The 26276-nt window shown below is 44.1% G+C and overlaps 1 protein-coding gene across 1 annotated transcript in view; it reads right to left on the bottom strand.

Moving 5' to 3' along the window:
* Positions 1–26276, bottom strand: part of ADCY10 (adenylate cyclase 10) — a 78963-nt gene that overhangs the window by 29238 nt on the left and 23449 nt on the right. Inside the window, exons 11-22 of the mRNA XM_066624527.1 lie at positions 25838–26027; positions 23221–23276; positions 22229–22382; positions 18778–18970; positions 14830–14920; positions 14013–14015; positions 13164–13440; positions 11125–11261; positions 10203–10205; positions 9245–9364; positions 6565–6852; positions 3940–4296 (exon numbers count right to left, since the gene is read on the bottom strand). Of these exons, the coding sequence (XP_066480624.1) occupies positions 3940–4296; positions 6565–6852; positions 9245–9364; positions 10203–10205; positions 11125–11261; positions 13164–13440; positions 14013–14015; positions 14830–14920; positions 18778–18970; positions 22229–22382; positions 23221–23276; positions 25838–26027 (1869 nt within the window). The remainder of the gene's footprint in view (positions 1–3939; positions 4297–6564; positions 6853–9244; positions 9365–10202; positions 10206–11124; positions 11262–13163; positions 13441–14012; positions 14016–14829; positions 14921–18777; positions 18971–22228; positions 22383–23220; positions 23277–25837; positions 26028–26276) is intronic.

The raw sequence follows: 26276 nt of genomic DNA, 5'->3' as shown, positions 1-26276 counted from the left end.
ACGCATTTAGCACCAGGGCCCACTTTTTAGAATGAGAATCTGTCAGGACCCACCGGAAGTGAAGTCATGACCGGAAGTGACATCATCAAGCAGGAAAATTTTTAACAATCTTAGGCTGCAATCTGACCCACACTTACCCAGAAGTAAGTCCCATTTACTATCATGTTCAAAGAATATACATATTAGCTTGTTGAAAGTACTGATCTGTTACATTTCCCCAAATGCAGTTACATACCATGGTAGCATCAAGTCTAATATAATAAAGATTAAATATTGAAATGAATGGGGACTCACCTAGTGGGTCCCAGCCCACAATTTGAGAAACACTGATCTAAGGGGAACAGCCACATTTCTTGGGTGGGAGGAGCTTGTTCTAACTTCATTCTTGGAAAGTTCTTTTTGGACAGTAAGGGCAGTTCGGCAGTGGAATAAATTGCAGGGGAGGTGATGGATTCTCCTCACTGGAGATCTTCAAGCAGAAGCTCGACAAGCAGCTGTTGGAGATGCTCTTCTAGGAGGATTTTCCTGGTACAGGCAGGGGGTTGGACTAGATGACCATTTAGGTAACTTCCAACTCTATGATTCTATGATCACACCCAAAGCAGTGAGCTCATACACAGGGTGATCCAACAAGGAAATTTCATCCAGAATTTCATCTTTGGACCAGCAGGAGGTTCAGAGATTGCTGTTGGTGTTTTTGTAGCTCCAAGCAATATGAGAGAACCACTGTTGTGACCTGCAAGGTACATGCCCCATTTCTTTTCTTGCCAGCAGAGGATATGAACTACATCTGCTTGAAATGCAAGCTAGTCTCCCTGCTGGAGGAGGAGGTGATAGCACGTGGCATATCTTTCTATGCTGATACTCATTAAGTTAGGTGTTCTTGGACAAACTTGAAGAACTGAAGGGAGACAGGAGGAGGAAGTGCTATTGAAGAAGAGGAAATACCAGTGGACAATGTGGTTGTATGGAAGCACGTGATTCTGAGGAATCAGAAATCTAGGAGGTGTTCTGTGCCACTGGAGCTGAGCACCTGATCCCAAACTCCCACTGTGGACTTGCCATCTGGTCAAGAATTGCCACCCCAAGTTCCACAGACCACGGAGGAGAAGGACTCTTGGGTAGCTACACATGGGAGGAACCCTTGCTGTAATCCAAAGAGGAGATTGTGTGTGGTGGCCATAGGGGACTCTGTAGTGAGAGGAACTGAGATAGAGATGTGAACCCAGACAAGTCATCTTGGGAAGTATGTTTTTGGAGAACAGAAGACTAAAGGACAATTGCGAACCTGGCCCCGGTGCCAACTGGGGTGAGTACTACAAAATGCTCCCCCCCCCCCGACCAAAAAAATCATTTCCAGTTTTCACAGAAAAACAGAAGTGCCATTTCTTGACATTTTGAAGGCCTCAGAAGGCTTTCTGGAGGGCAGGGAGACTGTCCCTTGGCCTCTCTGGCCCTTGAAAGGCCTTCAAAAGCCTCAAAAATGGGCCTGAAGAAAAGAAAAAAATGGCAACAGGGGAAGGGTTGTGGTGCCCTCCCATGGGGTGCCACCTGGGCATTTGGCCCCCTAACCTCCCCTCAGGTACACAAGTGCTAAAGGGAGATGTGATAGCAATCTTCAAAAATCTGAAGGGCTATCACAAAAAAGGGAAGGAAATGCTGTTGGTGGGCTAGAACCAGTGGGCTGAAGCTACAGGAAGTGTATTTAGGCCAGGCATAAGGAAGAATTTCCAACCTGTGTTTGGCACTGGAACAGGCTGCCTCATGCAGATGTAGGCTGTCCCTTATTGGAGGCTTTCAAGGCTGGATGCTCATCTGTCAGGGAGGATCTAGTTGCCTGTGCTGACCAAAGGGTTGGACTAGATGACCTCGAAGCCCCATTCCAATTCTCAGTGCTTTTTTGTAAAAAAATAGGTGCAGGAACTCACAACTTTTTATTTATTTATTTATTTTTAAACCACTTTTTATACACGCGCACGCACACACACGTCCATCCCGTGTGAGCTCCCTGATAGCAAAAACCACTCCTGCCACAGCTGGAGTGAAACACCCCATTTTTTTTAGGTGGGGAGGTGCTCCATTGGGCTATAGGAAAACTCTCTCCATTGGGCTATAGGAAAGCCTATACAGTAGTTAAAGTGTTCAGAACAAATATATAAGGTCTTGAGCCCAGCTGGTGGCCATCAGTGCCTCAAGTGTTAGTTCCAAACACTTTGAGCCTAAGAACTCTGGTGGCTCAATGGCTAAACTTCAGGTCTGTGAAGCCAGAGGCTTGGGGTTCAAATCCCTATGAGGAATAATTTTTTTTAGGTGGGAAGGTGCTCCATGGCTGCAAAATATAAGGTTGGTTGCTAGTTGCCAAAAGGGGGGCCAGTTGAGGCTGCAAAACTCCTCAAAGTTCAGTCCCAGGCAGGCTCTTTTTTGACCTTTTTTTTTTTAAGTTCCAGTTAGGACTTAACCCACAGTTAAGCTCCTGGAGTGAGCCCTCTGCTGGAGGCTGTGGGTTAAGTCCTACCTGGGACTTAAAAAAAAAAAGTTCAAAAAAGAGCCTGCCTGGGACTGAACTTTGAGGAGTTTTGCAGCCTCAACTGGCCCCCCTTTTTGCAACTAGCAACCAACCTGTATATTTTGCAGCCATGGAGCACCTTAAAAAAAAAAATTATTCCTCACTGGGATTTGAACCCCAAGCCTCTGGCTCCACAGACCTGCAGTTTAGCCATTGAGCCACCAGAGATCTTAGGCTCAAAGTGTTTGGAACTAATACTTGAGGCACTGATGGCCACCAGCTGGGCTCAAGACCTTATATATTAGTTCTGAACACTTTAACAATAGACTTTCCTATAGCCCAATGGAGAGAGTGCTGGGCTGTGGAGCACAAGGTTAGAGGTTCGAATCCCTCCCTAGCCAGCAGTGCTGAGCGGGGTGGTGCAGGCAGGGGAAAAAAGGTGGGGGCAAGGAGGAGGAAAAAAAAGGGGGTGGGGCGGTGCAGGCAGGGGGGAAAAAAGGTGGGGGCAGAGAGGAGGGGGAAAAAAAGGTGCCGGAAAAAAAAGCCCTGCCAATTACAAAAAATCCCTGCCAATTCAAGTATTCTATGATTCCCCATCCCCCCCAAATTTTCCCTTGCAGGTCTTTTAGCTGCTTTTCCCCACAATGGTGTTCCAGATATGCATTTCCAATGAACACATGGGTTTAGAACAATGTTTCTCAATGTTTATCCCCTGCCATTTGACTTTTCATGATTCATCTATTGAAAGTACCACCGGAAATAACCGCTGATGATGCCATCATCTGCTCTCACTGAGAGGCCAGATTTGATGTGACACCAATAAGAGGATTAAGGTGAACCAGAGGACTTTTTAAAGCATGAGAAGCATGCTTTGGAGCTCTGCCCATCAAGCCGAGCCACCAACTGATGTTTGTCATGTCATACACTTGTCTCGCTGCCAGGTAGCAGATGTCTGGGGGTCCCACAGGTACCACCAGACACCACCTGAAGTACCAAAGGTGGTACCTGTACCAGTCTAAACACTGGTTTAGAATTCTGTAAGAGAGAAAATGGCAGGGGAGGGGAATTAAAGGGGAAGAGTGACAGAGAAGGGAGAATTAAGTACCACCTCTATAATTTTCTTAATTGGGTCGGGGAAGATTTCCTTGTAACTTTCTCACTGACTTCTACTATGCCTCGGGCTTTCATCTATCTTGATCTTTGGGCTCTCTACAAAATTACTACTCTTGCAGCACCATCCTATGCATATCTACTAAGAAGTAAGTCCCACTGTGTTCAATAGGGCTTACTTCCAAGAAACCATGTACAGAATTGTGCCTTTGCTCCCTCATAACCCATGACCACTCTAGCTGGTTTATGAACAGAATCCAAGGCAAGTCAGTTGTTGCACCAGCATTACTGAAACTGTGTGCCTGTTAAGAACTCAGCTTTACCTTCCAGTCCAGGAGACATCAGTTTCACCATTGTTTGAGAAACAAGGACAGAGGCAGCCTCATTCAGAACACTGTCCCTGACGAACACAGCACTTTGCTCCTCTGGATCAATGTTATACAGCATGCCTTCCACAGCGTAGCGATGGAAAGGAATGAAGTCTCCTTCCCCACAGCATCTGCATTTGTGAGCCTGCCTCTCCAGGTAACTGGCACATTTGAGATGTAAGGCTATCTTCTGGCTCTTGAGCCAGAGCTCATAGGCTGCTTCCTGCAACAGTGGTGTACAGAACCGCATGACTTTGCAGTGCATCACTGTCTCCTCCTGCTTGAGTCTTTTGGCAACGAATGGTCCAAGATCTAAAAGACAAGATGAGATCAGACCTCAGTGTTTGCTCTCTCATAGCACTGAATTCCTCCTGCTGAAATATACTGTAACTCAGTGCTGTAATGGTAAATTTGGAAATGCAAGAGCTTGTCATGACACTCAGAGCTGACTTTAGGCTAATTGGACCAACTGCTTCCAATTGGGCCCCTCATCGAAGGCCTCCCCCCAGTGCAAGGATAAAAAAAAAAAATGTTTTACTAAATCATTTCAGTTACTAAAACAAGTGGCTTTGTAACTATTTACTTCTCAAAAGTAATCTACACATTTTGTTTGTTTATTTGTAGGCTTACACGTATGCAAGTTTATATTAAAATGCACTTCGATCCCTTTGGTCCATTAACTCACACGCACCTTTTAAGCACACATTTTGATTGCTTTCCATTTTACATTTACATAGAAATGTAAAGTCTATAATTTTTGTTTATATCTCTAAGGCCACAATCCTAACCAACTTTCCAGCACTGACATAAGGGCCATGCAACTCTGAGATAAGGGAACAAACATTGCCTTACCTTGAGGAGGCTTTCCATGACTGCCCCCTAACTGCACTTACCCCACTGGCACAACAATGCTAGTGCTGGAAAGTTGGTTAGGATTGTGCCCTAAGATTCTATAGATCTTGGCTGCGAACCTGGGGGCCCCATAAAAAGTTTCCAATTGGGCCTTGCAGCTCCTAAGGCCAGCCCTGACAACACCCCATCATTCACACAAGACTATACAACAAACACATCCACTTTAAATTCCTTCATTATTGTGTTTTCTTCTCTTACCACTTATTCTGAATGTGGACATTATTATACTTTATGTATAGGTCATTTCATCCCAAACTCAGAGTGGGTTGCAATTGTTTAAGACAAATGCATAAAAACTAGAAAATGGAGTAAAATATATCCCTGATGAATGTATAAAACGTCTGGCAGAGTGCTAGTCTATGCATGTTTATTCAGGTGTTAAGTCCCACTGTGTGCATTAGGACTTATTCCCAGATAAATTTGCATAGGAGTATAGACTTAACGTAATATGAATGACATACTATCTCTCTGGTGGCCTTTGGGAAAGATGATGATCTAGCAGATGCCCATTGGCATATTTCTCAGTATGCCTCCTGATGAGCCTGATGTTTTTCTCAGCTAAGGTCCTTCGGAAAAAAAAGTTTCAAATGCAGCACCTGATAACTCAATAATAGGAACATTAATGTTCCTTCTGTTGGAGAAGTACCAGAACACCACTCCACCCTCAACTTTATCCCTGCCAATCCTAGAAGCTCAGTGATTCTTAACAAGTAAGAGCAACAGAAAACTTTGTTTCTTGAATCAGATTAGACCACTTTCTCATGAGCCTCCTCCCCCATTATACTGGACTGCACAGCCTGCGCCTAAAGCCATGGTGTTTGTAATTGCTCTGCTTCCTGCTTTACTCGTGGGAACTTAATAATATAATGCTTGGCAACCTTCAGTCTCGAAAGACTATGGTAGAAGCCTACAGCACCTGGTATTCCCAGGTGGTCTCCCAACCAAGTACTAACCAGGCCTGACCCTGCTTAGCTTCCAAGATCAGGCATCTGCAGGGTAACAGTTGCTGCTAATAATATAATGGCTGTTGGTCAGTCAATTCTTTGTTGAGGTTATGCCTGTTAATAACCCTGGATGTCTAGGTTGGTGTTTCTTGGGGCCAAACTAGACAAGTGCACAAATGTGTGCTTCTTCTTCCTCAAAAGAGACATACTGGGGGTGGGGGTGAACCTAGTTGGAACCAGGACATTCTAGATAGGTTAGAAACAGTGAGTTTGGACTCTTGAGATGAAACCGAGAGAGACTGAAGACACCTTTTGGAGGGCAAAGCTGTCTGGCTGGGAATCAGATGTGATCTGTTGCTGCCTTGTAGGAGCGCACAGTGATGCTCAACTTGAATATTTGTAAAGAAGCCAAATATTGGAGAAACACCACAAGCCTCCAGTGATCCCTCCTCCAAAGGAAGCCAGCACTCAGGTAGCACTGCCCCTTAATGGACATGCACATCTCATAAAACAGGTGAAAAACTAACCTTGCAATGCATTGTTTCCAGGCCCTAGGAAAGATGATGCTAGAAGCTCAGTGAGGGACAATGGGCAGAAAATGGGCCAGCTAATTTAAGTTACATTCATTAACCATACAACACAAAACGCACATATGGAAACACACACTGGGATCTTTCGAATTGGAATATTTGATATAACACCCTTTTCAGAGGAACAGGCATACCTGAGTCCTGCCCTGACCCCTGCCATACTGGTTTCACAATGTTGATGCATAGCTCCTTGGAAGTCATTTCCTCTAGTTCAAGATGATGCAAGTCTTTTCTGTCCCCAAAACATTTAAAGATGTTGGATTCCACCAAGGCTGCCAATGTCTGGTTCATCTTCATCTTGGTCCATTCAGGGAGGATGTGGAGCAACAATTCTGTTTCAAAGGTCACACCAATGACAGCTGCACATTTCACCACCATTTGTTCTGAAGGGTTCATGTTATCTAATTCTGCTAGAGCAATCCCTAATTGGAAAGGAAAATAAAACCATACACACAGACCTGAATTCACACAGACAAACAGTTGGGTATTTAAGAAGAGCATATCACAACCTAAGCCACAGTGTACCAGCTACATGATCTTTAAAAGTGCTCATTAGTAGAACTACAGATCAGATTAGATTTATATTCTAAATTGTTGCATTTGCAAAGAGCTGAATCTTTTGCCTACAAAGCATTTTACAGCAATGCCTTGCACTTTCTCTGGTTAGGGAGAAGAGCATGGATGAAAATAAAAAATGGATGAATGTCAAAGCATAGCCTAATTTAGCTTGCAAGTTTGTTTTGGCCAGTGTAAAACAGAAATAGCTAACTATATAACACATGCATATGCATGCAAAACCTAAATAAATGGAAATAAAAGAAAATAAGCATAAGAATGTTGACAGGCATCATGGGAGGTTAGATGAAAGAGGAAATCATGTGGACAAAATTTGAAACAGTTATAATTGAAAACAGCTGAAAGAACAAAGCAATGGAAGTCAAAGTGTTGCTGAATTGTGTTCTGCTTTATACAAGACAGTTAACAGCTCAGTCCTGACCGGCTGGGTGCACAGCGCTGCCACAGTGCCAAAATGGCTACTGCAGCACCCAATGCATGCCAGGCAGCCAGTGGCAGCTCCTTGAGGGAAGGAGACTTTCATCCCTTTCCCCCAGGTAAGGGAAGTAGCCAAGCAATAGGGCTTCTCAATTCTGTGGTGGCTCTTGAGCTGGCACAGAATCAAGGTGTATCGTGTCAGGCCACAAGGCCCAACATTGGTCTCAGGATCTGGTGGATCTGAGCGGCACTGGTCCCACCCCTTCCCCCTCACCACGCCTCCTCCCTGCTCTCTCCCAGTCCCCCACCTCCCCCCCCACCCTGGAATGCCTCCCTCCAGACCCCACTCACCTCTCCACTGCCTGGCGGTCCTGGTGGGCTATGAATTGGGCCCTAAGTTGGCTCTGATAGATGCACCCAAAACATTCAGTGTGTAACAAACAAAGTAACCTTTTACAGAAACAATTTATGATCAAGACAGAAGCAACATTTATTAAATTTACACCCCCCTCCTTTTTTCTGCACAGATTGGGCTACAAAAAGCAGCTTAGAATTTAAATAATTCAAAATAGTAAAAATAGTACAAAATTTAGGTGAAAGTGTTTATGTGTAAATTGACTGGGCGGCTGACTGTTGCTCTGAAACATCTTCTGTATTAGAGCAATGTGGATGGGGTTGGGAACCACACCTGTGAATGAGAATACGAACAGATCTGTCTTCTTTCATAGGGAGCTTTGCATCATGATGCAATCTGAAATGAAGGAAAGCTGACAGAGGAAAGCACCATCTGGCTAAAACTTGTGATGTCGCCAACATAGCTTGTTCCACTTCCCTGACCCCTGGAGCAGTTTTGCAATCATATGTAAAATATGTCTTTTTTTTTTAAAAAAAAAAAAAGGCAAAGAATGACTAGTGTATATGTGTCACTTAAACAAAGCAAGCACTAAAGCATGGAAGAAGAACATGTCTCACATTTGATGTGCCCTTGCTATTTCCCATTTAGTTGCTCTGTCTGAGTTGGTTGCCGACTTCATACTTAGTTTTAATTTGGTTTGTTTGTGTTTTTACTGGAAGTTGTAAGCCACCTTGAACTCCTCCCAGAGGAGGAGAAAGGTAGAATATAAATATATTTTCCTACATAAACTACACAAGAAACCCCATGTCGAGTTCCCCTGTGACAGGTCATAACACTCAGTGGCATTCCTGGAGGGGGGCACAGTGCTAGGTTTTGCATCTAGGGCATCTCAACACACCTTGTAAGCTGCTCTTACCCCTTGCCATCAAAGCTATTCTGGGCAGCAAGGGCAATGAAGAGACAACACCTCCATGTTGCTCTTGCGACCTGGAGTGGCTTTGAGGGCGAGGGGGAGGGGCAGCTTACATGGCAGGTTGAGACGCTTTGCAAAACCTTGCCCTGTGCCCCTCCCCCCAGAATGCCACTGATAACACTCACTCCATGATATCATACTCATTTATCATATTATGGGTTTCTCTGCCTTTGCAAGCACCCTGCCAATCAGTGTTGGGGGCAGTTAAATTCAAGGCATGAAGTCACACCATAGGGCAAGTGTTACAACATGCTGTGGGGCATCATAGTATAACTCACCATGCGGATGCCATTTCCAGCGGCAGTCCTTGCTTCTGGCAATGTGAAGCGTCATCCTAAGCTTCATGTATTAAAGCAGCCAAAGGCTCAAAAACAACATCAAGACCTCACTTGGACTTAATAGTTTCTGGTACCTGGTACTGGCCTTCCAAATGCAGCTCCCAAGTGGCACTTCAGGAAACCAGGAATTCACAGAGACTGGTCTGACCCCTCACCTTTTAATGTTGGAGGCAGCATTATGTTGTGCAACTTCACATTCTGCCTGATCGTACAAATATAGGATTCTTCTTCATGGCTCTTACATGGTTGGTGGGCTTGAACCTTGAGTGCAGTCCCTCCAGGGAGGAGAGGAAAGGAAGAACAATGAGACAACAGGGTTTAAACACATGTTTTTAAAACATCCAACTGAACTCCAGGTGATAACAGGGAGTTCTGTCATTGACTACAATTTGCTTGTGGGACTGATATCTGAAGTCACACCTGGTGTGGAGAAATGGCAAAAATTATCTACACATAAGTATGGTCATAAACTGATTGCTCCAAAACAATTTCAAATTCTGTGCTTACAACTCGTAATGAGAATCAACACAATGTATGCAAGGTTGCTTATTTTGCACAAACTCTGTGTGTATGTGTGTGCTGCATATTTTGGTATTCGAGAGGCAAGTAGTGCAATAGTTATGGTTGGCAACCTTCAGTCTCGAAAGACTATGGTATAAGCCTACAGCACCCGGCATTCCCAGGCGGTCTCCCATCCAAGTACTAACCAGGCCTGACCCTGCTTAGCTTCCAAAATTAGACAAGATCAGGCATGTGCAGGGTAACAATTGCAATAGTGATGGTGTTGCTTGAAGGGCTGGCAAGCCAGAGCAAGGAGTGATGACTCAGAAAGGTTTCTAGAGTGCCAAATACTAGGTAAAGAAAGAAGTTGAGGGATGCAATGTTAAGAAGTGCTATTGCCCAAAGAAAAGTAGGGCAAGTCCCAGAGCTAATTTGACTTCCATTTGATTAATTGGTGAATGCTGAGGATGCAAATAAGTGGGCTACAGAGTGAAATGTACGCCCTCCCCATCTGTGCTGCTTCAACAGGTGAAGAGATTCATGGAAAGAAACACAGCTACTCTCTTCCCCAAGACTGTATAGGTCTTGAATTTATATTCCCCTACCTATGACTGGCTAACTAGAAGACAAGGGATGGTGCCAACCCTGCCTGGGTGACAGTGACACTTCTGGGATTTCCCGCCACTATCACTTAAGCTGGAGCTGTATCAAGGGAATCCTGATGCATGACTATCTCCTATTATACTGTTGTCAAGAGGTTTGCACTATCACTACCACCACCTTCAACCACATGCACCGAAAGTTTGTTTATCTCTAGAACAACATTTCTCAACCAGTGTTATAGGTACCACCGGTGGTACTTGAGGTAGTATCTGGTGGTACTCGTGGGACCCCAGGACCTGCTGCCCGGCAGCAAGACCAGTGATGCAATGCAACAGCAGTAGTAGGTTTGGCAAGCTTTTCGCATGTTTGTCATGTCACATCTGGCTTCCCAACTCAGAAGTCACTGGCGATTATGTCATCACCAGTTACTTCCAGTGGTACTTGCAACAGGTGGACCATGTGAAAGTGGTGGAGCAGGGGACAAATGTTGAGAAATGCTGCTCTAGAAGATGCTATACAGCACTGGTTCTCACACATTTAGCACCAGGACCCACTTTTTAGAATGAGAATCTATCAGGACCCACCAGAAGTGATGTCATGACTGGAAGTGACATCATCAAGCAGGGAAATTTTTAACAATCCTAGGCTGCAATCCTACCCACACTTACCCAGGAGTAAGTCCCATTGACTCTCATTGTTAAAAGCATATATATAGTAGCCTGTTCAAAGTACAGATCTGTGACATTTCCCCAAATATAGTCACATATCAAGGTAGCATCAAGTCTAATATATTTAAAGTAAGATATTGAAATGAATGGGGACCCACCTGAAATGGGCTCGCAACCCAACTAGTGGGTCCCAACCCACAATTTGAGAAACATTGCTGTACGGGATACTATGCCATGTGAACAGAAAATGGCCAGAAGCTTACTGAACAGGTTGTCCCACTCATCCTCGCTTTCTTCCTCTTCCTCCAGCACATTAAACTGAAGCACATTGTTTAAGTGGAGGTTCCGGAGGAGCTCCTCACAGTAAAAAGGGTTTCCATGGCTTCTTTGTATTAAGAACCTGGAAAGAAGGAAAATATCACAGATCAGTTCACAGATCTGACGCACAATCCATGAACTACTACTCTAAACCGATGCTTCACTTTCCCAACACAGTAGACCCCAGTCACACCTGGGCTCCAAGAACTTTCATAGCTCAGTCATGAACCTTTTGATTATGAACAGCTCAGTGGTGAACCTGGTACAAAGACTCCTTGGAACTGGTCAGAGCAGCTGCAGCTGTTCCTGGACAGATGCTGCACAGCCAGACACTGTTGAGACTGCAATTGTGAGTCACACAGGATCAATGGACACTTACTTCCACTGCCCTAAGGACTTTCCTGAGAGTGAGCTGTATTTGAGCTTTGCTGAAATTTTGGCACCTGCTTTTGTGCTGCACAGAGAAGTGTCAGAGCAGCAAAGCCATGTGTGCATTGTGCTGTTAGATTTAAAGACTAAGGGTGCAATCCTAACCAACTTTCCAGCACTGCCCTAGCTGCAATGCAGGCCTAAGGTAAGATAACAAACATGCCCCTACCTTGAGGAGGCCCCCTTGACTGCCTCCCCACTGCAGGATGCAGCGCACGCCACACTGGCACAGCTATGGAAAGTTGGTTAGGATTGCACCCTAATACTGGTAGACTGCTCTTGCTTCATATTAAAGCACGAGCTGTCTGACATGGTAAAGTCAATGGAGTTGATGTTAACTGGCCTTTTATGGAAGGGTGCAACATCATTGATGGTTATGCTGGCACCTTCCCTACCTCTCTGTCCCATTGCCCTCCCCACAATTTATGACTCCTCTTTGACAGGCTACCTGAAAAGCAAATGTAGAATTGTTTTCTGAATCAATTGGTGTGAGGGGGAATGTAGCTCACAGAAAATCAGGAGAAGCTGGGTAAGGTAACCCACGGTGTACATCATGGGTGATGATGGAATATGGCTAAGGGACAGGACCATAGATGAAACCAGTGAAGTAAGCTTGTCCAAGGTAGGGAAAGAATGTACCTCATGTGGCAGCAGTGGCAGACTGCGGTGGCATGGGTGATCTGTAGAGGTGTGCATTCATTTTCAGAATGAATGGGAAATGGACAGACAAGAGTGCAATCCTATGCTTGTCATTGCATTTAATAGAACTCCTAAGGATGTGTGTATTGGATTGCAGCCTAAATGAATTATATTTTCTAAGAGGTTTAATTCCCTCCCCCATGCATTCTGAAAGAGTATGATGTACAGTGAAGAGGTACACAGTGATGGGGTTCATTTTCCAAATACTAGTACTCATGCATTACCCATTTGGCATTCAAGGTTAGGAGTGATTATTTTGTCTGGCAGGCAGCAGGAGTCACCTGTGCTACTGCCTCCTTGTGTCTGCCATTTTTATTCAGGGTGGTTCCATCCATGAGGATGGCTGCCTGCCTTGGGCAGCCAATTAGTGGGAGTTGCCCATTTCTGTCCACCTACTCGCCTCCATTGCATGGGTTAGAAACGAAGGGAGGGCGAATGGAGCAGAAGAGGAAGCGTGGAGGAGAGGAGTGGCAGCAAGAGTGCGCTAGAGCTCTGACACTAGCTACCAATGTCATCTCTTCTGTTCAGAGGATGTTCACTATCCACTGCAGTGACAGGAAGAGGCAAAAAGTTGAAGTAAGAAACATAAATTGTTAAAAGGGGTAAAAAGCCAACAAGTGAATGTGAGTGAGGAAAAATCTATATAAATGAATACTGAAATTGACCCCCCCCCGCCAAAAAAAAAAAAACAACCACCAGATAAATGCCCAAATGAATCAGGCTTTTAATACTAAAAATGATTTTATTATTAATGAAAATCTCAGCTGGCCATAGATTGCCTTTGCTGACCATAGATTGCCTTTGTTTTCAACCTAACAGGCTGAAAAGATCAACTAGATAAGTGTTTCCCACTTACGTCTCAAGCTCCCTGGCAATACTGACTACCCCAAGGTCTTGGCAGGCCTTTCGAACAATCACTGAAGGAGTTAATTCCCTTAGCTGAAAATAGGTGGTGCTTGGACTCTTCATAATTCGGGCTGCAGTAGAGCAAAGCTGTCGTCCCTTGCGCATCAGTGGAGATAGAGACATGACAATGAAGATGGAAAAATTCTTTATCAAGTTATCCAGGAAATCCCAGGAGACTGAATCAATGAACTGAGCTTCATCAATGACAAAAATGAGAACTTCCTTCTCTGCGACCTAAAAAAAAGAACCAAACCAACCAACAACAGTGACCCTTCAGAATGAAGCGATTCTAGTGTCATGGAGCTTTGTTTCAGGCTCAGCCAGTATGCTACTACAGGGCCTGCATGTCACTGATAAGCCAGAAAGTGTCCCGAAGCAGAAAATGCAATTTCTCCACCCCAGTTTGGTTGCTTCTTGAAATGTCCACCCTCTTGTTTGCACGCTTCTGCTCCATTTTCTTAACATTCTAAGGGGCTCAAGTTATTTTGTTGCCCGAGATGTTGCTTCACCATGGCATTTTACAATTCAGTAAAAACATATACATAGCAAATAACACACCTAATTAATGTTTCTTCAATAGGACCACATGAGACAGGCCACCTGAACCTCCGTAATAGTAAGGCCAAACATGGTTGGTTGGCAACCTTCAGTCTCAAAAGACTATGAAGCCTACAGCACCTAGTATTCCACCTGGTCTCCCACCCAAGTACTAACCAGGCCTGACTCTGCTTAGCTTCCAAGATCAGACGAGATCAGGCATGTGCAGTTGCTGCCAAACATGTTTGCCACAGAAAATGACCTACTCAAGGTCAGGCAACTTGGTGCCATCTTGCAGAGTGGACGCCGTGGTTAAGTACAAATACTGAGGTACAGAGCTGCATAAAAATAAGTATTTTTACATATTACAAATGTTAGATACAACACATGTAACATTAAAGTTGGAATATCTCTCTTTTCTATATCATTCACCACCAACATTGATACTATACAGCTTAGAAACAATTGGAGCACAATCCTAACCCACTTTCCAGCACCGACAAGGGCAATGCAGCTCTGACGTAAGGAAAGAAGCATATCGTTACTTTGAGGAGGCCTCCATGATTGCCACCCAACTGCAAAATGCAACACACATCTCATTGGCACTGCTATGCCAGTGATGGAAAGTTGGTTAGGATTTGGGCCTTCTTTTCCTAATGTGTGAAACTGGGACCAAACCCTGTTGCCATGCCTAGAATAAAATCAGTAAGGTTGTCAGGGATCAGATAAGGATGGCCTCATTACCGATCCAACCCCCAGTTGCTCATCTATCTATGATCTATAACAGGGGTGCTCACACTTTTTTGGCTCCGCGATCGACTCATTTTGCCCTCGCGATTGACCGGTCGATTGTGATCGACGTATTGAGCACCCCTGATCTATAGGTTCAAGTTAGACTAAAGACCCTGTATACAACACACTGCTTCTACATAAGCATGACAATGCAGCTTTGCACAAACGTCAACTGAATTCAAACACTTCTGAGACCATCCAGGGTTGATAAAGGTGAGAGAGATCAGCTCAAGTCGTTTTTGAGGACGCATTGTATATTTCAGAGAACACATGAGGAAAAGAATCACTTCCCTTCTTGATAATATGTTTAAGAATGCCTTCCATCTCTCTGTTCCTCTCATCATTGTCCAATCTGGAAACCACTTCTGATATGGAAAACTGACCAGGGGAAAAAAAAAAGAAAGCAACCCACAGTTCTGTGGTTAGTAGAGAGCTCCACATTCCTGCTAGCAACACTGCTGGTGTTATAGAACATCTTGAGATCATTTGCAAGTCAGGTAATAGATTAGATACCCACTTTATCTCACAGAATATTGCGAATGGGTGAATTCAGAAAGTATTTTTCTGAGTGACTGCTGGACATTTGGCTTGGTATTCCAGAGTTCACCAGAGTTCACTAGTTCACTAGTGCAGTGGTTCTCAAAATTTTAGCACCAAGACCCACTTTTTTAGAATGGGAATCTGTCAGAACCCACCAGAAGTGATGTCATGACTGGAAGTGGAAAATTTTTAACAATCCTAGGCTGCAATCCTACCCACACGTACCCAGGAGTAAGCCCCATTGACTCATTGTTAAAAGCATATACAGAGTAGCCTGTTAAAAGTATAGTTCTGTAACATTTCTCCAAATGGTCACATACCATGGGAGCATCACCTCTAATTGATTAAAAATAAAATATTGGAATGAATGAGGACCTGCCTGAAATTGGTTCATGACCCACCTAGTGGGTCCCGACCCACAGTTTGAGAAACACTGCCCTAGTGGTAGCTTGAGTGTCATGTATCAGGACCCACCGCAATTTTTGCAGAGGCATCTGAGGGGTAAGGAAGGGATAAGGAAGTCATCTGAGGGGTAAGGTAAGGAATGGAAATTGTTTATATGAGCTCTGAAAGCTGCAGGACTCTGGGTTCATGGAGACTTCTGCATCATACCCAGGAGCAGTGGAGAGGCCTAAGTACATACTACACACAAAGACAAGTAAGAAAAGCCCTTTGGGAGGCAGCAATTTGGAGTGGCTAAGTCATGCAGGGAAGGGATCTTGAACCCATCCCCTGCTCACTGTCTGCTCCAAGTTGCCACCTCCTAAAGTTCCTTTCCCTATGGAAAAGAAACCATTGTTTTTTTATTACATGCATTGGTTTTTATTTTTTTTTTATTACATACATAAATTCTAGTTTACAGAGTTTTTTCATTACATTTTTTTGAGAAAGAGAACAAGGGATATTCTACTCCAAGTCAGCCCATAACCACCTGACACCAGGGATGGGCCAAGACTCAGATGACTAGGTTCCGTGAACATGCCTGTTTTTCAACTTGCATGGACTTGAGTCACGTGTGTCAAAAACTTGGGTACTGACTTAGGACTTGGGGGGTTTTACCCTAAAAATGAAAAGACATGAATGGATTCAAGTCAAGACTCGCTTTTGTGTGTGTGCTCACTTGGTTTTTTTTTTTCTCAATTTCCAGGGCTTGACTTGCTTTTCAAAAAGACTTGGACTTTGTCAAAAGGACTAAAAAACAGCTCTGAATGAGTCATGACAGCCACTGTTATGACTCGTGGGCGACTTGAGCCAAGGAGGTGGAGACTCAGGACTTGACTCAAGACCTGGCACTATGGCTCTGGTGCATTTCTGCCTGACACAGCACACTGAATGCTTTATCCAATTATGTGAACATAACATAAGAACATAAGAACAGCCCCACTGTATCAGGCCATAGGCCCATCTAGTCCAGCTTCCTGTATCTCACAGCGGCCCACCAAATGCCCCAGGGAGCACACCAGATAACAAGAGACCTCATCCTGGTGCTCTCCCCTACATCTGGCATTCTGACTTAACCCATTCCTAAAATCAGGAGGTTGCGCATACACATCATGGCTTGTACCCCATAATGGATTTTTCCTCCAGAAACTCGTCCAATCCCCTTTTAAAGGCGTCTAGGCTAGACGCCAGCACCACATCCTGTGGCAAGGAGTTCCACAGACCGACCGCGCGCTGAGTAAAGAAATATTTTCTTTTGTCTGTCCTAACCCGCCCAACACTCAATTTTAGTGGATGTCCCCTGGTTCTGGTATTATGTGAGAGTGTAAAGAGCATCTCCCTATCCACTCTGTCCATCCCCTGCATAATTTTGTATGTCTCAATCATGTCCCCCCTCAAGCGTCTCTTTTCTAGGCTGAAGAGGCCCAAACGCCGTAGCCTTTCCTCATAAGGAAGGTGCCCCAGCCCCGTAATCATCTTAGTCGCTCTCTTTTGCACCTTTTCCATTTCCACTATGTCTTTTTTGAGATGCGGCAACCAGAACTGGAAACAATACTCCAGGTGTGGCCTTACCATCGATTTGTACAACGGCATTATAATATTAACCGTTTTGTTCTCAATACCCTTCCTAATGATCCCAAGCATAGAATTGGCCTTCTTCACTGCCACCGCACATTGGGTCGACACTTTCATCGACCTGTCCACCACCACCCCAAGATCCCTCTCCTGATCTGTCACAGACAGCTCAGAACCCATCAGCCTATATGTGAAGTTTTGATTTTTTGCCCCAATGTGCATGACTTTACACTTACTGACATTGAAGCGCATCTGCCATTTTGCTGCCCATTCTGCCAGTCTGGAGAGATCCTTCTGGAGCTCCTCACAATCACTTCTGGTCTTTACCACTCGGAAAAGTTTGGTGTCGTCTGCAAACTTAGCCACTTCACTGCTCAACCCTGTCTCCAGGTCATTTATGAAGAGGTTGAAAAGCACCGGTCCCAGGACAGATCCTTGGGGCACACCGCTTTTCACCTCTCTCCATTGTGAAAATTGCCCATTGACACCCACTCTCTGCTTCCTGGCCTCCAACCAGTTCTCAATCCACGAGAGGACCTGTCCTCTAATTCCCTGACTGCGGAGTTTTTTCAGTAGCCTTTGGTGAGGGACCGTGTCAAACGCCTTCTGAATGTGCCAGCCTCTGCTCTTCCCACTCTCCCATGCTCTAGTTCAGGACTCTCCTCCTCTCCACATTTCCTCTTCCTATTTGTCCCCCTCTGCCTTTTCCAGTCTAGGGAGTGGAAGGACAAAGAAGCAGTGAGGCAGGTAGGCAGACAGAGATGGGTGACCCACACCAATCTGTTGCCTGAGGCAACTGCTTCAGTTGGCCTCATGAATGTGCAGCCCCATCCTACTTCCCATTCCACTGCCAAATTTACCTGTAAGACCTGAGGTTGATTCAGGCCATATGTCCAACGCTATATCTCTGAACTTCATCTGAATTCCTTCCCCACAATTATGAAAAGTGATACAGTGCACTGAAAGGGGGAGTGATACTCAGGTCCCTAAACGAGCATGTGCAGATTTGGATGCACCTTCCAAACTGGCCCTACTGCTCTTCATTTCATGCAGTAGCAATAAGCAAGCATGAGGAATATACTGTAGGGATTCAGCAGGTTCATTCAACTTACATGATAAGAGTTGATGATCAGATTGTCAGCGCCTTCATGGCCATTCCAGAATGCTTTACCAAGTGATCTGTATATCTCAACTATAAAGCCCATGTTGTCTTCCCCAAATATTCATACGCGCAATTCTTCAGCCATCACTAAATCCAGATGCTGAGGCCCAAGTTACATATGACATTAATCATACTATTTGGTCCTGTGTGTGTGCACTCACCTGTGTGCCTGTGCATGTATTTTATTAAACAACTAGCAGCCATAGGACCTTTGATTCATATGGAACCATGGTGTGGGGGGAAAGAGGCTTTAACTATTTGGCCCCCTGTGGTCTTAATCCAGATTAGCCCCATGATGGTGATGGCAGCAAAGGGTAACATCTTTCTCCCCCCAATCGTGATCAAGGCTTCCTGTGGCTGATTACATTAACAAAATATAGATATGCTGGACAAGCAACGTGATGATTATCATGTGTAATTTAGACCTTGGTGGAATGGTGAATTGTGAAAAATTCCCCTTCAAGCACCAGAAAGCAGTTCCCCACAGAAAAAAGGACTTGCACAGTTGCACCTTTACCTTAACGTGAAAGAGATTGTTGAGTAGGCAAAGATATTCATCCTGTATTATTCCCCGAAGTTTGTTCACAAGGATATACTGTCTCGCATCATAGGTCTTACAAGTATCAATCCCCAGGAACATAGCCATGAGTGTTCGCGCAGCAAAGAAGTTCTGCCACATATTTATCTTTGTTAGCTCTATTGCCACAACCCTGTGTGATTACAAGAAGATCAACTGAACCATCGTCATATGGAGACTGCAAAAAGTCAGACTAGTAATTTGTTTCGCTAAAGCAGGGAAGTTATCACAAAACATCCCTTATTCCTAGTGTATTGATGCTGCTGATTATCCAGGTTCAACTAAGAGGGTTTAGAGTGAGCATGAAAACTACAGCACAAGAATTCCAGAATACTGAACACTGCAACATAATTCACAGTTTTCTCACATAAAACTTCTCCAGGCCGACTGCAGAAGGAAAGCAAAACATGAGACAAAATTCTGAAGATGCAACCTGATGACTTTCACTCCTCTTAGCATGCACACACTCCAGTCAAAAGGATGGAAATTGTAATATATATGCCAGCACCAACCCTTGGGGCTTGCTGGTTCAAGGAAAAAAATGAGAGCCAATTCTGGATCCCCAATGACCTTGTTAAATCCAACATTTTTTTAAATTATAAATATGCATGTCCCACCTTTCTATTTAAAGATACAAAAGATGGCTAATGGCATATAAAACCATAAAGACCATTATCCAACATAATACATACAACAAGTGCTAATAACACACCAAAAAAGGAGCTAGCACATAAAACATCATCAACATGACTCCAGACAAAAGCATCATTAATTCATTAAACCGCTGGCATCATTAAAAAAGCTGTTGAAACCAAGTTGTCTGGCTCAGTGCCGACAACACTAAGAGCCTCCTTGACATGCAGTTAAGTGTATTGGTGAAGAAGAGGAAAGGAAAAGGGCAAATCTGATACAGTGCTTGACTGGTGCCAGGGTGCATCAAGATAATTGACTTTTGCTGGCTTTTAACTTGGTGGATAAGTGACTGCACTGTTGGGGTGTTCATGTTCCACGTAGTTATATGCAGACCAAACTTGTATTTAATAAATGTTGTGGTCCACAGTTAAACTCTTAGTTAAACTCTTTGTGTCTATAATGAGGCAGGGAGGCAAATGGAATAACTTAATATTTAGTTCCTTGTTGTTTTCTATACCTAAACGAAAATGTAAACATACAACGAACAGTCTTAATACGAGCTCCCTTCGGCTCAACCCTGGAACCTGTTTTCAATATTGAGGTTCACTTCACTTTTTCACACATATGCATACTAGCTGGCAAGGAATGATTTCAAGTAAGAACAAGGTGTCTTTCTTGCACCCATTGCATTTCAAGGTATCCCCACACATCTAAGACTGGGTAGTACAGCTTCTGAGTTAGATCTAAGGTTTGCCACTTCTTACTTTAAAATAAGATGCTGTAACTTATTCCACTGCACTGACTTATCGTACCAGAGGCCTATTGAACAATTTCTTGCTTTTCTGCAGGTCTTCTACATTGCGGAGGGTCTTAAATGATGTCCCTGGTTGGCACAACAATCTCTGTCACCTTCTTATTACCAGATAGCCTCTATGCCTAGGCCAAAGGCAAATGCTATCAGGGGAGACATTTGCCTCTGGTCTGCCTTCGGACTTTTCTAGACATGAGAAATCCACACTTTCCTCTTAGTAATCTGCTTGTGCTAGCATCACCAGAATGTAACTTTCTGCCTCTGTTTAATAGAAAGGGATGGCTTTGCTCCTGAGAGAAACACAATACTTCTGGTATCCACTTCTAAAATAGCAGATATGTATGTCCCAGTGCTGGAGAGAAGAAGCATGAAGCCTTCAGTGAATTAACTAAACATGAAAAAATAAAATAATTATAAAAGGTGGTCATTCTATAGAGAAGGAACACACTACTGATGTATTAGGATCATATGCCCTCTGAGTCATAGGGAACGACATGGAGAGCACAATCCAAACTATGCCCAAGGCCAGTGCAAGTCCCTTGCACCGGCTTGGGAGGGTCACAAATTTGTTGTAAAGCATGTTTGCGTCTCCTCGCATGTAAGCTGCGCCACTGCATGGAGGTGCGCGGACCCAAGGAGGCCACATCTGGCCTCCGTGGCTGTAGCAAGAGGTAAGGTTGTCTCAGCTGAGCTTGGCTGATGAAGGGTTCTGGGGGGGAGTGTGGGGAGGGCAGGGAGGAGGCAGGAGGGAGATGTTCCAGGGTGGGGAGGGTGGGTGGCGGGTGTTCCCGCAGGCGGGAGCAGGAGGCAGGGCCAAGACCCAGTAGTTATGTCAGATCCTGACCCCCATTCCCAGGCAGCATGAAGCAGCCTTTGTCTGCTCTGTTCTGCTTGGATCTGCGCCACCTCCTGAGGCTGCTGCAGCTCTCCCCAGAGTAGGGGAAAAAGTTTCCCCTTGCCCTCGGCGGAGCCACAGTTGGCCCCAAACTTGAGCTGGATACAGCACTGGCCCACTGGCCTGCCTGTTCCAGCGCAAGTTAGGATTGCGCTGAGAGTCTTTAACATAAAGAATAGAACATAAAGAATATAAAGAGTGGAACTGAAGTTAAATGAATTAATTTGAACCCAGCTCAATGTGAGCACAAATTATCTTAGCGGGATGAACTAATTTTGAACTGAGTTGAGCTCCCCATTACCTTTCAGGGCTACCTGAAAAAAGTATATCTAGATCTCCTGCAACAAACAGGTTTCATATGTACACACAATGTTCATCTGGAGAATTCTTCAGCTGCATTTGAAGAAGTTCAGCACATATTTTTTCCACTATTGAAAAGACTGAATATCACAAACTGTGACAACCCCTTGCTTTGCAAGATGTCACTTCCTTTCACAGGTCATAGAAAAATCCAAGAAAAGATGTGTTCTTGAGGCCCATGCAATCCAAAGGGGTGTCTGGGCTCCAGTATGATATGCAAGTGTTGGAAGTACCTCTGCAGGCCCTGGCCCAAAAGGAGCATATGAAGTGCTCAAAAGGTTGAGGAGTAGATGGGGGATTCTTAACCTGTTCAGAACATGAGATGCAGAACTGGTTTGGATGACACTTCAAATGTTCACTGGACCCTCTGCAATTTAAAAAAAATAAATGTGTATGCTCCATGAATGCATATATCTTGGCCCTCCCCCTTGCATTTTGGGGAATTCAGAACCACTGCCCCTAGCTGATTAAGCAAAATGCTTTAAAATTCTCCCAGAGTGGAAGGGCCAGGATATGCATGCTCCGTGATTACACACATCTTTTATCACATGGGGCTGGTAGTACGTTTGAAGTAATGTCCAAACCAGTCCAAAGTGAAATTTATTTACTTATTTGATTTATTTACAGCTTCCCACCCTACTTTTGCTCCCTGCTGGGCATTCAAAACAACTTATCCCAAGAAAAGTACTAACCTCTGACCAGGAGCCTGTGCTAAGAAGGCAATTTCAGCCATTAGCTGGCTTTTTCCATATCCCATCTGGCCTTGGTACAGTATGATTTGGCTCTTTCCTGAGTCTTTAAATTGCTTCAGTGAACTCTCAAAGATGTCAGTCTCTTTCTGACGGCCTGAGCAAAAACCAGTAAGACAGGTGGAATGTCTTCAAAAGAACAAAATGAAGCCCCAAAAAGCAGCAACCAATCTTCAAAAGGAATTCAGATTTTGAATGAGAAATGTACCAGGCTACTGGAAAAGGTTTTGGTAAAGACAGTCCCCAACTTACAGGCATCTGGCTTATGGACAGCCATGTTGGAGCTTTCATACAAGTGCAGTCTGCCCAGCCTCTTGCTTTTGTGCAGGCACCACAGCACTGAGCTGCCATATCTGCTCCAACTTCTGGACAAACCTCCAGAATGCTATCAGGATGCAAGATGGGAACTTGATGCATATGGTGGCAGCAAGTAAAGGAGCCCACATAGGGGAAGTAAAGAGAGAGGTGTGGGAGGGAGCCCCCCATTGCTATTTAAAAGAAAGGGCCTGACATGATTAAAGCAGTTGGGGTTTTAGAATCCCCTCATGGTGTAATTCAAAGAATCACATGAGGGGGTTGATAGAGGAGGTGATGGATTCTGCCTGATCCAGTTGTTTAACTCACCCCCATTTCCCACACATCACTTGAGGCAAAACATCTTAACATTTAAAGACTAGCAGGACCTACCCAGTAGCATAGTCAAAAATGGCAACTGTGACTCAAAAGCAACACACTAATTAGAATTTTTTTTTTCCATGCAAAGCCATCCCACGTACTTATCCTTCCTGTTTAGTGCAACAGTGGAAGAATTGACCACATGGACATGCTTGAAAGGAACAATCATAAATACATCCAGCTAATATCTTCTACAAATTCATATCACTTTAGCCCCAATAAATGCTCATCATAAAAGTCAGGAAATCAAGATCACCTACCAAGTAAAGGGTAAAGTTCACTTCTTTCCCTGGTCAAATAGGCTTTATAAATCATTCTAAAAAGGGGGGAGGGGAGTAACAACAAGAAAAAGAAATCTCAGTTGCATAACAAAAAACGATTCAGGTTAAACAGGCTACTCACAGTAGCATATAACAGGGGAGTGAAATAGAACAATCCTTTCTTGGTCTATGGTACAAGCAAGGGAAAACAATCTCTTGTCAGTGGAACTTTAGGGTACTCAAAGATTACCCAAGAGAAAACTCCCAAAGAGGAAGGAACTTTTTCTTTATATTCTGTCTTTTAATCTGACTACTGTTTTTTAAGGTCTCTGTTAATGTGTTTTTAATGTTTTTATCTGCTATTTGTCTTAATTTATGTTTTTAAATGTGTGTTTTTTACATGTTGTTAGCCGCCCTGGGTCCCTTTAGGGAGAAGGGCGGGATATAAATAAAGTTTATAATAATAATAATTATTATTATTATTAACTTTTTGTGTTGACGGGGGTGCCTGAATGAATAACTGATGTTGACATCAGTTTCTCTTGAGAAATATCATTTTTGAGTGTGCTACTATACTGCAACACCTTTTCACATTATTTCGGGGAATCAAGGGGAAAGAAACTCTCACATCAAGCATTCACAGTCACTGAATAATGGCTGAATGTGGTAAGAACACAACCCATAGTCATTAAAAGTGATCATGTGAACCGCTGAGGCTGCAGTCCTATACACACTTACCTGAGAGTGTCCCATTGAACACAATAGGGCTTACTTCTGAGTGAACATGTATAGGATTGCACTGTAAGACACTCTAAAGTGAAATAAATGGTGTTACTATTAACATGAGTGTGAAGTATATTGTTTTGTAGGGCTGTTTTTTCCCCTTTGCCCTCCAACATCTCTTCACCCTTGCCAACTCTCCCTGTACTCCCTTTCTTGATCATTGGTTGATCTGATCTCATTTCACTGAAGGCCTGAAATTCTCAAGTCTATAAGCAATTTGTTTTAAATTATTTGTATACTGTATATTTGCTTAGATTCAAAGGATTTCTCAATGACTCTTTACAGATGTTCTAAACATTGAAACGGCACAAGCAATGGAAGGGGGAAAGTGAGAGCATCCCAGCAAGGCCCCCCCCCCAATAAGTTCCTAAAGCCTTACACTCCTCCTCCTACACGTTTGTCTGCAGCAACAAATATGAGACAGAGGGAAAGAACCTCTCTGTGATTACGAATGCTGGAACACTCCTCATCCATCTTCCAACTGTCGTGTGGACATACACACTTGGAATATCTGAAGGGGTTTTTCCTGAGTGTTGCTCAGCCAAGTCACTGGTGAGTCTTTTGATAAACGAGGTTGATGACATCTTTTGTTGGTTTGGTAATTACATATTTTGCACATTTTTTCTTTGTAATGTCTAAGGAATGTTTGTCTGCAGAACTAGCTTCCTCTCCTGAGAAAGAATGCAGCACAAAATTCCAGGGAAAAAAATAGACAATCTACTTCACCAATCTATGGGCCACCCACTAATCTATGGGCCAAACTGCACATGATTTGAAGGCTGCAATCAATGCGCACTTACTTGAACTCAGCAAAATTTGAATACATATAGGCGTGCATCAGACCATCAGAGGATTGTCTTGCATCAGAGTTGCATACACATCAGTGAGTAGTAGCAGGTTTCAGTGATTCCGTGATTCAGTAGGTCTCAGTGATTCAGTGATTCAGTGATAGTAGTAAGTTTCAGTAGTAGGTTTCAGTGATTCAGTGATTTAGTAGGTCTCAGTGATTCCTGAGACCTCGCAGACCACTTCTCAGGGTCTCACGGACTACCAGTGGTTCATGCACCACAGGTTGGGAACCAGTGGTTTAAACAATAATGGCAACCATTCAAGGCTGCAATTTGGATCAGGACCACCAGGAAAGTGATAGAGGGCATATATCAATGAGTTACCCCATGCTGTTTTCCCTGATGAAAAACGTTGCCTCTAAAAAGCACCTATTTAAGCCTCAAGAGTACCATCTGCTATGATGGCATTGTCAAGTTTAAACGGCCACTTGAGAAGGCCAATTTTCAGTGGGAAAACAACACAGCAGTAAAGAAGCAACAATCCTCTACCTCTGCTCTGCGATCCCAATCCCAATTGTGGTCCCAATTAGTTGCTACTCTCAAATTAAACTTAAGCCATAACCACAACTGACACATTTCACGCTGCATGTAGTTTGGTCCTCATGCCTTGGGCCAATAGTACAACTAACTGGACACATACTTCAATTTGCTGTTCTGTACTAGAGAGAAGAAACAGTGAGGACTCATCATTTCCTTGGTGTTACCAGTCACTGCAGCTGCTGAGGCAGAGCAGGAGAGGGACAGGCATATTTTGCAAGCATCTGGGAGACAGTACCCAACAGAACTTTCTTTGCAGCAAGAACTTTTGCCTCCTTTCTTGAGAGTTGGACTCACTGAAGAGGAGGAAGGAAGTCTGTTGGAACTCAAGTTCTCAGAACCCAAATGGCATTCAAGAACAGCCCAGACCAGGACTTTTGTCAGCCAGAGAAGCAGGAGTCTTCCCAAATCCCTGTCTCTGCCCAGTTGCAGATGAAGGTGGCACTTACGTTTTCTCGCTGACACCAAGAAATTGATAGACCTTCCCAGGGTTCATAACACCTTTCATTTCAATATATGGGAGCTCTTCAAAAAAATGTTGGGGCAGCTTGCACGTGAAGTAGGTGACTGAATCACACGTCACTACCCCTGGATAATACATCATCATCCGAGCAGCAAGATTCACTTTCTGGCCAATGACTGTGTGAAGAGTGAGAAAGAGTTTGAATGCAAGCTTGTGATCTCAGTGACACACATTTCCTTCCTCATCTAGTCACTAACACACACACACATGCAAACAGGACAAAGCTCATGGCTGGGCTGCCAACTGAGCAACTATCTCGGGCAGCACTTCTGAGGAGCAGCAGGTAGAAAGGCTCCCAAGCTTCTGCAGCTCAGGAGTAGCAGTGGGCAAGTGGCAAAAAGTTCTGCTGGCACAGGGAGGAAGGG

This window comes from Tiliqua scincoides, chromosome 4, assembly GCF_035046505.1.
Source record: "Tiliqua scincoides isolate rTilSci1 chromosome 4, rTilSci1.hap2, whole genome shotgun sequence".
Taxonomy (NCBI): Eukaryota; Metazoa; Chordata; class Lepidosauria; order Squamata; family Scincidae; genus Tiliqua; species Tiliqua scincoides.
This window is presented reverse-complemented; position numbering and strand designations above follow the sequence as displayed.